General features: G+C 42.5%; 1 protein-coding gene across 1 annotated transcript in view; it reads left to right on the top strand.

Moving 5' to 3' along the window:
- LOC129181445 (acyl-coenzyme A thioesterase 5-like) overlaps positions 1-5,988 on the top strand; it is a 46,001-nt gene extending 40,013 nt beyond the window's left edge. Inside the window, exons 8-11 of the mRNA XM_054776661.1 lie at positions 1,796-1,889; positions 1,966-2,046; positions 4,537-4,678; positions 5,769-5,988. Of these exons, the coding sequence (XP_054632636.1) occupies positions 1,796-1,889; positions 1,966-2,046; positions 4,537-4,678; positions 5,769-5,911 (460 nt within the window). The 3' untranslated portion in view covers positions 5,912-5,988. The remainder of the gene's footprint in view (positions 1-1,795; positions 1,890-1,965; positions 2,047-4,536; positions 4,679-5,768) is intronic.
- The last annotated feature ends 6,182 nt before the right edge of the window (positions 5,989-12,170 follow it).

The following is a 12,170-nucleotide window of genomic DNA, read 5'->3' as shown; positions in this document are numbered from 1 at the left end:
ATGAGGCGTTATAAAGTGGAGTTAGTCATATCATTCACCTCCCGGAGGATATTAATTCCGTCTTTAGGAGCTTTTATAAAAATCTACACCTCAGATTAAATCATCTCTCCCAGATATTGAAATATTTTTCAACACCATGGAATTACCAAAATTAAATGACAAACAGGTGACAAACTTAGATGTACTCATTTCATTAATAGAACTCAATAACGCTGTATGTTTCTGCTGTTCTGTTCTTGTCACAATTGTTGTTGCTGCTGTTGTCTTTGTCGCTATCTTTTTTTTGTCCCCCCTCTTATCCCCGCACCCCATTTTCTTTTCTCTTCTTCTCTGTCCCCTCCTGCTCCGGTCCGGTCGCTCCAAATTTGCTTAATAACAAGCACCTAAGTCAAATAAATTTTGTACAACAGGGGAAGTGTATATCACACTTCTCCCTGGCAGAGTAAATCTGTTGAGCACTTTAGGGCATTTAGAGCTACAATTCTATCTGCCTTAAAGGCTGGACAGGACAGGGGTAAAAATAAAAAATAAAAAAATGAAGTGGAGTTAGTCTCCACAGTATCATTAAGTCTTTTAATACCAAAGACGTATTTACATGTTTTTAGAGTCTTCTTGTTCTGTTCATTCTCCCAAAAAAGAAAGAAAACACAAGAAATTTAATCAGAACATAAACATTAATCCCAATAAATTAAGCAACAAGAACAGAAGAGACATTCATACCAATGAATAAATAAATAGAGTTATGAGTGTGTGCATGTGTTGCGTGCGGCGTGTGTGAGTGCTTCGTTGAGAAGCCTGATGGCCTGTGGGTAAAAGCTGTTTGCCAGCCTTGTGGTCCTGGACTTCAAACTCCTGTAGCGTCTGCCTGACGGTAGGAGTGTGAAGAATGAGTGTTGTGGATGTGTGCTGTCCTTGATGAGGTTGTTTGTTCTTCGGAGGACTCAAGATTTATAAATATCTAGCAGTGAGGGGAGGGCTGCCCCAACACCCACCCACTGGAGTGCCTTCCTATCTCGTGTTGTACAGTTACCGTACCAAACAGTGATGGAGTAACTGTACAACACGCGATAGGAAGGCAAATGACAATTAGGTGGCAGCAGAGCAGCACCCCTAGCTCATGACAACAATGAGTTAATGAAGCAAGACACCCACTTAAACCTTTATCTTCCAGTACACCGTCACCGATACGCTTGACTTACAGTTCTGATACTCACTTGGAGCATTAGTAACTAACTTCCACCAAGTAATCGCCCGTGCTTGTAAAATTGGCGCTCAACCAAATGTAACGAGCATAAATAGAACCGTTCAGTGATAACGGGTGTAGACAAATCTGAACACCTATGTGTTTTGATTTGACAAATCTGATGTAACTTTGATCAAATGTAGAATTACATTTGGACATTAACACACGCCGCAGCTGTTCAACTCCTGATGGAAAAAATACCCACACATCACTCGCTGACACTGTTGTTGGGAACACCGAGATAGGTTGGATTGCAAGGTTTATAATGTGATTAAAAGCACTTAATGCCTCGCACACTGCCACTTCCATATTGCCTGTATTATAATTCATAGTAGCAATGCTATAGTTCGCCATCTGATTGGCTTCTGGCTGCCCTGTTCTCACGGCACAGCTTTTATCCAAATGAGAAATATCGTCACGAGATCTCGTGACATCCCTATTAGTTAGCAGATATAAAGACAGCAGCCACTTGATTAGGCACGTCCAATACAAAGATTATTCTTTTCAAAGATAGCTGATGATTGTCCCTGTATGTCCTTGGTGTCCAATCAGGTACTCAGACAAGATTCAAGTCAACGAGAAGAACCAGAAGATCATGAAAATGATGTTGCTGCCCATCACCAGCGACCCCACCCTCAAAGTGGACGTGAGTCTTGGTTCTGGTCCTGGATCTGGTTCTCTGGTGCCTCTTTCATGTCGTCCATCACATTGTGTCCTGGCAGGTGGGACGTGTGCAGTGTCCTCTGCTGCTGGTGGTGGGTGAGGACGATCAGAACTTGCCCTCCTCCGAGTCTGCTGTAGATGTGAGTCCGCTTCCTAATGCACAATGTCCTGGCACGTACGCCACGCCATCCAAGTCACAACAACGCCCGAAATAATAATTATGACACAAGACTTGTGTCTGAATGTTCACTAAATTATATGGGTGTCACATAATCTTCCCAGATTAAAACATGATGAGATTTCTTGTTGGGAGAAAAGTTGTCTCGCAAGAACAGGGCAGCCAGAAACCAATCAGATTTTGAAATATGGCAACGCTACGATGACTGATAAGAAACGTGGAATTGGCAATATGCGAGGCAGCATTGGAAGTGCACACACACTATACACCTTTCAATCCAACCTACCTCTGTGTTCCCAGCGTCAGCGAGTGAAGTGTGGCTATTTTTTCCATCGGAGTTGAACCGCTGCGGCACATGTTAATGTCCAAACAGAAGCTGTAGTAATTCTACATTTGATCAAACTTACTTAAGATGTGTAAGATCAAAATAGTACATGTTCGGACTTGTCTGCACCCTTAATCACCGCTACCTTTCATCACAATCAACATTAATAATGTCAGCACCAGGTCTCCTCAGAGTAGGTGTCCCACTACAGTACACCATGTGTTTTAGAATATTTTTAGAGGATCGTGTTCAGTCGGCACACAGAATGACACAGACACATCAAGGTATTTTAGCCTAAACAAGGGCGTATTTATTTAAGCATCAACACACAAGATATATGATTGCAGCGAAAAAGCCTCTTACCTACGCCAACAGGGTGGAGAGCCAACACCCGTGGAAGAGTTCGCATCAATCGGCTGGGCGTTCGATCACAACCCGCAGCAGACTCCGTCTAGGTGTTTTCGCTCTCCCCTCTTTATGTCAGTCTGTTCGTGCAAGCGTGAGAACGGGGTGGCCGGCCCCGAAACTCAGGCATTCGCACACAGAGTTACTGTTTTTAACAAAACAGGCGCCAGGCAACCTAGTTTGGTTATATGAGTGTCCTGTCTTCCTCAGTACATAACAAGCACCTGGTAGGCAAGGTCAGCAGATAACAATAACAAGATACAGTGGGAAGTGAATATTCAGAACAACACAAACCCTTTCTCACATTCGTATCCTGGGAAATGAATGTTCAGAACAACACAAACCCATCACCCTTTCACACCATGGCGGCCACACTGGTTCTCCTGACCTCCACGGGGGCACAGGCGCTGCCCGTAGCATATGACCCTAGCATGACCATAACTCCGCTTCATAATATACCGCATACGCAGAGGAGGTCTCTATGTGACAATTTAGCGGCATGGTAGTGAGTAAGTGTGTGCATTAAAACTGAAAAACAGGAAGTATTCTTGCATCATGCATTTATACATCAATTAAATACAAGTGGTCAACAAATGGGTAGTATCCACCGCACAGGCGAGTGGGAGTGGATGTCCACCATTGTGTCTGAATGCTCAAGAAGGCCGAACTTGGACACGCTCTTTTGTCGCCTGGCAGGATCGCATTCCTGGTGAAGCACGCATCAATGTCCAAAGTGTCCAAAATAAACAATACCCAGCAAAAGTTGGGTATTGCAAAAAGGCAGATTGTAGCTAGAAAAATAACATGTTGACAGTGAAAACTATTAAAAAACAAAGATTTGTCTTGAAATATATCTATAACGTTTTTTATTATAAATATCAAAGGACAGCTGGACAGCCGGCATTGTTCAACTACAGGCTGGAGCTGTTAATGCTGACACTGACAATGAAAATGCTTGAAAGGCTAAGCATTAAGAAATGCTGCAAACGTCTGACAGACAGTTAATGTCGTTACATGTCATACATTACTATTATTATTATATTTTTTCATAACAGTGGTTTATCTGGTGTAAAACATGTTGACAATGATATTGTATCGCATCAGTTTGTGGGACAATAAAAATATCAAAACACACCTGCATTGGTTTTGTGACTCATTTAAATTTAAAAGTTTGTTTATCCGGTCATAATTTTCCATTGTGATTTTCTTAGAATGAATGTTAAAATCTCCTCTCGTCTCGTGAGTTGGGTGTCTCGTGACCAAGTTGGCAACACCGATCCTTCCTGCTACGTTTCTCTTCTTATACCGATGCGGTGCATATGAGGTGCGTTAAGATGCTGAGTTAGGATGTCATCTACTGTGTGGCGTTTGAATGACAATCTATGTTCACAGACAGTTCAATGATCATGTGTTAATGAGCGAGGGCACTAAGGTAGCATCAAATCTATTTGGTGCTACCAAATAGCGGTCCAAATTTTAATGTATGTATGGGAAACAATGTAGTAATAATAATAATAATAAGAAGAAGAAGAATAATAAGAATAATAATAACGATCATAAACGACAAAAGTAGGCTTGGCAAAATCAGTAGGGTTCTTGTGAGGGTATGATCTCCTGACGAGCTGTGTAATGTGTTCCTATTGGTGGCCTGTTGTCACATGACTCATGTCATGGCTTGATAAACGTATCATGCAAACATAATAAGAGTGTTCTTTCTTCCAGATGAAGGAGATGATGGAGCGGGCGGGGAACAGCCACCTGTTGACCATCCTGTCTTTCCCCGACACGGGTCACCTGATTGAGCCTCCGTACTCGCCACACACCGAAGCCAGCTCCTTCCGCTCCATCATCACCCAGCAGAAGAGTAAGTTGTCGACGACGCCACGTCATCAATTTAGGAAACGACTAATTTTCTCCACGCTGGCTTTCAGAGAATGGGGTCACTTGCAAACATTGACAGGCTGTCAAGGGCGCGCCACAGCCACAGGGGGCGCTATATAGACTAACTGTAAGTCCATTTTAGCCTGAAGAAGACACCTAAACACCAACGGTGAATGGATTATACCAAAAGTACAAATCAGATGTCTACTAAACTTTCATGGTGCGTTCAAGTATCTCGGTGTCTTGTTCATGAGTGAGGGAAGGTTGGAGCGTGAGGTCGACAGGCAGATCGGCGCAGCGTCTGCAGTAATGCGGTTGCTGTACCGGACTGTTGTTTAAGAGAGAGGTGAGTCGGAAGGCAAAGCTCTCAATTTACTCGTTAATCTACCTTCCTACCCTCACCTATGCTCACAAGCTTTGGGCCGTGACCGAAAGAACAAGATTGCAGATACAAGCGACCAAAATGAGTTTCTTCCGAAGGGTGGCTGGACGCTTGAAGTTGAGCCGCTGCTCCTTCACATGGAGAGGAGCCACTTGAGGTGGCTCAGGCATTTACTACGGATACCTCCTGAACACCTCTGTGGTGAGGTGTTCCGGGCATACCCAGCCAGGAGGAAGCCCTGGGGCAGACCTAGGACACACTGGAGGGATTATGTCTCACAGCTGGTCCGGGAGTGCCTTGGTGGGGTGGAACTGGAAGAGGTGACCGGAGACCGGGAAGTCTGGACTTCCCTGCTAAGACTGCTGCCCCCGCAACACTGACTCAGACACGTTTGGTTTGGTTTGGTTTAGTTTAGTTTATTTGAACATGAAGGTTACGTGGAAGAAAATTGATGAAGCAACTGTGTTGCATTCATAGACCACAGTACACAATAGGAAATCTCAATGCACTGTAGTAAGAGGTTGCCTATAGCCACGACTGTTTTTTGACCGAAATTTGAGACTGTGGCGGTTATTTGCTTATAGACCACGCATGTGGCGACTATCTGAGACTCTGTGAACTGCAAAGATGCGTTAATTGGAGCATTTATGCTTGTGCATGAAAGTAGTGTGTTCATGACGTGTGTTTGCAGCCACAGCTCTGTGGGGAGGACAATGCGTGGCCCACGCGTACGCTCAGGAAGACTCCTGGAAGAAGATGCTGGCCTTCTTCCACCACCATCTGTACGCCGCCCACTACAGCCCCCCTGCGAGCCGACTGACGGCTAAGTTTTGATCAGCGCCTGAAGCAGCACAAGGATAAGCAGCTAATTAACGTATCAAGCAATACGATATTGGTTTGAAATAAATGGAAGAATGACTCCACACAAGTCTCTCTCATCACTAAGCCGTTCTTGTAGCTGAGCTTCTTGGCTGGTGGCGAAACGTAACCAGCTGACCGGGCAGTCGCTTGGTCAATGGCGCCACCTTGTGTCCCACTAGAGAAGTAATGTCAGGAGGACCAGACATCCATCAATACCAAATGTGCAAGCACAAGACTGCCTCCATGAAAGTGTGTGCAATAGAACGTAGTACGCAATGGAGCAGAACGTCTGCCATGTTAGTAAGCAAGTGAGTGGCTTGGGCACGTCTGTCTTGTAGGAAGACCTAGGACACATTAGAGAGACTAGAGTTATGTCTCTCAACTGGCCTGGGAAAGCCTCGGGATCCGCCGGGAGAGGAGCTGGACGAAGTAGCCGGGGAGGGTGGAGTGAAGTCTGGGATGGACGGATGGAATACCAGAACCACCACTGCTGATGGCCTCCGTACTCTGGCTCTTGAAAACGCTTGCATGCTTCACTGCTCTCCATTTTGCTCGTTTCAGTTTTGAATTCAGTCTGTTCAGGACAGACAAATAGATAGGGGGTATGACAGAAAACAACTGAGAACCACTGACGTAGGGTAATGTAATAAGGGTGGATGCCTCATCCATGTAACATTGATGCTGCCTAGTGGCCAGAATACTACATGTCACTTGCGTTCCAACATGTTTTGACTCATAATAGACCATAGTCTACCACCAAACAGCCATCATTGATTCATAAATTTCTGAAAAAACCCGATATGCGAGGGGTGACTGTATTTAGTTCAGCTGGTAGCTTCTTTTGTTGGGTCATTGTGTGTTTTTTGCCACGTATATTCCCTTTTTTCTGCTCTGCACGATATAATCATTCAAGATTTTCACCTGCACTCTGCTCCTTCTTCTGCATCTTGGGATGGAGACCGTGCCTGCTCGTGACGGCGACGACACATCATCAGCCGGGTCAAACTAAACCTGTCTCACGACAGTCTAAAGTCAGCCCACGTTCCCATTAGTGGGTAATTAGTGTTTTCCATTCGTCATTTATATGCATTTAGAATTGTACGTAATACTATCATTGTAAAACTATAAAACCTGTGTTGTATTAACCTTTGGGACACTTGTGGTTTAACCCTGTTAGATGGTAAAGAACTACAGAGGAAACCGCTGGTGAAATCAGACGGGGCGACGAAGCTGACTTGCGCTTCCTTTTTCCACGTATTAGGATGTAAACAAAGACGTTTTGTGATACAAATACATGAAGAACACAGTCGGACACACAAACATACAAACATATTGTATGCTCACTGCAAAATGTATGCAAACCTAGGCAAAAATTTTCAACGTTAACCAAAACATGCTAACCGGGGCGTATGCTAATCGAGGTTCCACTGTACTTGAAAGTTGTGCAACACCATGCAGGAGAGTATTGGACGAAATAGCCCCTTGTTCACCAGAAGGACATTTGCAGAAACTGTCCTATCTACCCTGGTTTAACCTGAAATACCCACCTGCGTTTCCACAAAAAGGTAAAATGGTTCCTCTAGTGGCCGAAAAAGTTCCTGCGGGCTGTGCTGACAAACACTCATTGGTTGAACACGGCTTTATCACTTCTACTTGGCCGCCAGTGGGCAAACTTGTTAAATCAATTTTACAAGCTTCATGTAGATGTGTGACGCGCCGAGAGCGGGACGGACTCTTTTGGACGTATTTACAAATGAATATATTCCGCGGGATTTTAAGTTGGCAACTGGGGAAGAATTGCCGACCAGCTGATGGGTCTAAACGTAGGACACACGGCCAAACAAATTGGTGGAAACCTGAAGAAACTTGAGCAAGATTATAAGAAGATGAACAGTCACAGTGGGCCCAACTGTTACTACAACTACTGTACCAACAAACCATATGACCTGAGGCCTGCACAAGTTTACTTATGCAGGATCTTTTCTTTTTTTCCAGTTTAACCAAGCCAAACATTGAAGGTGGTGTAGTATCTGTTAGTTTAATGAGACTGCATTATCTTCTATGCATTGTGTAATGCCACGTGTTCCAGGCATTTGAGGGTCTGCCGATGAGAGTTGGACCAGCAGTGTGAACAATAAACAAAAGCAAATACTTTGGACTGTTTAGATCGGGGGTCACCAACATTTTTCCTTGTGAGAGCTACTTTTACAAAAATGAAAATGGCCAAGAGCTACTCCTTTTTGTAACATTTATTTTCAGAGCTTATTTTAAACCCAAACAAAGCGAATATGCTTGTTTTACCAGAACATGAACAAAATGCTGGTGTTCACAACTCACATGTTGTATTTCACAATGCATTTCTTTCTCCTGTTCTTTCAGTATTAACTGAAAACCTGAATGAAAAGCAGGTTTGCGGGCACCTTTTGTGGTCGTGGGGAGCTACCTAGTGCCCGCAGGCACCACGTTGGTGACCCCTGGTTTAGACAGTAAATCAGGCGCAATAAAACCTCACACACACACTCCCAGGAAGAGGATGGTGGTGGGATTTAGTCTGATTTTCTTCTGCAGCGTGTTGCACAGTTTTCAAGTACAGTGGAACCTCGGTTAGCATGTTTTGGTTAACGTCGAAAATGTACGCCAAAAGTTTTCCTAGGTTTGTGTACATTCTTCCAATTTGCGTACATTATGGCTGCATGTAAACCAAAAATTACAAAACCTCGTTTTGTTTTGTGTTAACATTTTTGGCTTTCCTGAAGAGGTGAATTGGATTTATATTATTTCTTAAGACAAATTGATCGGTTAGTGTCAATTTCGGTTAGAGACGCACCTTTTGGAGCGAGGTTCCACTGTCAGTAATTCTTACATTTAAAATAAGACATTTAACAACCTAATAACTGCTCCTGCCACAACACAACCAGCTAAGCTCATAATAGACAATACTGAATGTAGTTGCAGATACTTACACACACACACACACACACACACACACACACACACACACACACACACACACACACACACCTGAAGTGTGGTGCTGTAAAGAAGCAGGTTTTTAAACTGAATCAGCTGTAATTTTTTTATTAACCGGGAAGCATTGAGACACATCTGCTTCCAGAATTCAGGGTCACAGCTTGTAGATAAATCTGAGTTCCATTTCAAGATTGGAACGCCGATTGTGTTGTCGTTTTTTGAAAGTAGAACATATAATTTTGATCGTGTTTTAGGGGCAGATATTTTTAAAAATTGGTCAATGGTGGTATTGCTTGTGCATGTGCAGCAGCTGGGTTCCCTGTGAAAAGACCTGTTTCAACCCAAGACAATGAATTGCACCTTCAATCCGTGAATGAAGAAACTGTAATATGTCATCACTCTCAGATTCAAGGGCTAAAGACTCATGGGGACTGGATATGCATCTTTTAAAAAGATTTAAAGATGTCTTAGCTACACCTATCACCTGCATAATTAATCAGTCGTTTTCTGAGTGTGTTTCCATCATCCCTGAAAACTGCCATCGTTACTCCTATTTTCAAGTCGGGCAATAAAAAAGACGAGTAATTATAGACCGATTAGCATACTTCCTGCCATCGCCAAAGTCATTGAAAAAAACGTAGCTGAACTGATCGAACATCTTGACAGATTAAATCTGCTGAACGCCATGCAATTTGGCTTTAGAAAAAAAACATTCCACTCACACGGCATGCTGTTATTTTATTGAAGAAATTAAATCCAGCTTTGACAAGGGAGGGGTGGTGGGGGCCATTTTCTTGGATCTTCGAAGGGCATTTGACACTGTTAATCACTATGTTCTACTGGAGAAACTACAGGAATTCTATCTTTCACCCAAAACTCTGAGTTGGATTCATTCATATTTATTGGATGGCAACCAATACGTTAAAATTTATGAAAAAACATCTCCGCTTACTGCATGTACCGGAGTGCCTCAAGGTTCCATTCTGGGGCCGTTGCTATTCAGCTTTTACATCAACGATCTGCCTTCCATCTTTAAAGATGAGGGGGGTCCTGATGTATGCTGATGACACGTGGTGTTCGCGCATGGTAAGGATGCATCTTCAGTCGCAGCTAAACTTACAGCAGCAATGACAAAAGCCTCTGATTGGCTGGCCAAGTCATGTCTTACAGTAAACACTGATAAAACGGTAACAATGTACTTCTCAAATAAAAAGACTCAAAATATACCCCCTAATATTTTTATGGCGGGCCATATGATTAGGAATGTGGAGGAGGTAAAATACCTCCGGGTAATCCTGGATTCTACACTTAATTTTAAAGAACATATAAACATAAAAAAAGTCTGTCATGTTTTAAAATTTAATATGTATAATTTAACAAATCAGGAGTTCTTTATCCTTGGAGGCTGCAAAAACATATTTTAACGCAATGATCATCTGATATTTCATACTGTATATCCTCATGGTCTCAGGCCAAACAGACAGTTCTTAAACCTCTCAGACCCTCACATAATCAGGCCCTAAAAATTCTGGACAAAAAGCCCCAAAGGTACCATGATTGTTACATACTTAAAAAATACAAATTGCTTAGCTTTGACAATTTGATCAGTTTTTCCAATATTCGTCTGGTTCATAAAATCTTGCATGACGCTGCCCCACCCCCTCTACAGACATATGTCCAGTCGCGTGCTCGGCTGACAAGCCGAGTGCTAAGGTCTGTTTCGAGGGGAGACTGCGATGTCCCAAAAAGGAGAACCGCCTTCTCCCAATCAGCTTTCTCCTACAAAGCGGTGAAGGAGTGGAACAGACTCCCGAGTCGTATAAAGGACATGGCAGACTTTCAAACATTCTCTCGAGCCGTGAAAAACTGGCTCCTGAACAGTCAGTCCTGCGCTCACCAATACCAGACGGTAGTTGGCCAACAGACATCACCCTTGTGGCTACCTTCACTTTAAAACAATAGTACCAGTTAGGTATGTGGCTGTCGGATGATACCCTTGTGGGTACCATCCGACAGCTGCTGCTCTTTATATACAGTAAGTAATGTAAGAGGTCTATTATTAGCGTTTAACTTGTTTCAATGACTTTGCTGCTACAATAATTATGGGGTGTTTACTACTTGTATACACTTATGAATATGCACACACTTTAAATGTTGGTTAATGTATAGAATTGCTTTGAGATTGTTTATATCAGAAGTGCTTAGATTTTATCCTGCACTAGCTTTTTAACGATTGTACCTTGTATTTATATGTGGTTTCTTATATTTCACGTAATTGCAGTTTTGTACCTGGTATTTAGATGTACTCTTGTATTTGTATTGCACCTTGTATTTTTTTTATTGTATTGTATGATGTGAGGACTGCAGATGGAAATTAGCTCTGAGCTAAATCTGGTGCAGACATCTTTTTAATGAAACTGCACATTGTCCTTAAACTAAACTAAGCTTTCCCATGATATAGTCCTGAAACTTGCTTTAATTATAGATTTAATTTGTATGTATTCAAGAAATTTGTTATGATTTATTCCATACTGTGTAACAAGGTCATTAAATGAGATAGTTATTTCCTTTAATAATATTTTTCATACAACTTATTCCTTTTTCGTGCCATGTCGGAAAATTTAATGGTTTCTTTTTAAGCAAGATGTCAGGATTATTCCAGACGGGAGTGTATTGGCAAGGAGTGAGCGAGGTCTAGTTATTTTTAGAAATTCCCACGAAGCTGTCAGAGTGGTGTTTATATTTATACTTTTAAAACAATTATTTTTCCAGAGGACTTGGCTGATGAAGGGCAGGTTACAAATTGTGTTGTTGTTCCCTGAACACAGCGGTATAGAGGGGGTGCTCTGGAAACCAAAGTTAATGGGCAGTACTGTGGATTTAGACCAGTTAATGGCGTAATCTGAGAAGGTGCTATAATTGTTAATGAGTGAGATAGATTGGTGAAGTGAAGAATGTGAATTATCTAGGAAGAGTAATACATCATCAGCATAAAGGCTTATCTTATGATGAACATTTGTGGTGTGGATCCTTTTAATATTTATATGTTGTCGAATTGCAGCTGCAAGAGGTTCGATAAAGATAGCAAATAATGTGAGAGAGAGTGGGCACCCTTGCCTAGTACCTCTTTGTAAAGTAAATTCTGGAGAGGTGTGATTGTTGGTCCGAACAGAGGCCTTCGGGGTGTTGTATAGTATTTTAATCCATGTTCTAAATGAATCTCCAAAGCCAAATTTTTGATGTTTTGCAAAGAGAAATTTCC

Source organism: Dunckerocampus dactyliophorus, chromosome 5 (assembly GCF_027744805.1).
Source record: "Dunckerocampus dactyliophorus isolate RoL2022-P2 chromosome 5, RoL_Ddac_1.1, whole genome shotgun sequence".
NCBI lineage: Eukaryota > Metazoa > Chordata > Actinopteri > Syngnathiformes > Syngnathidae > Dunckerocampus > Dunckerocampus dactyliophorus.
The sequence above is the reverse complement of the archived record's forward strand: the minus strand, read 5'-3'. Positions and strand labels throughout refer to the sequence as shown.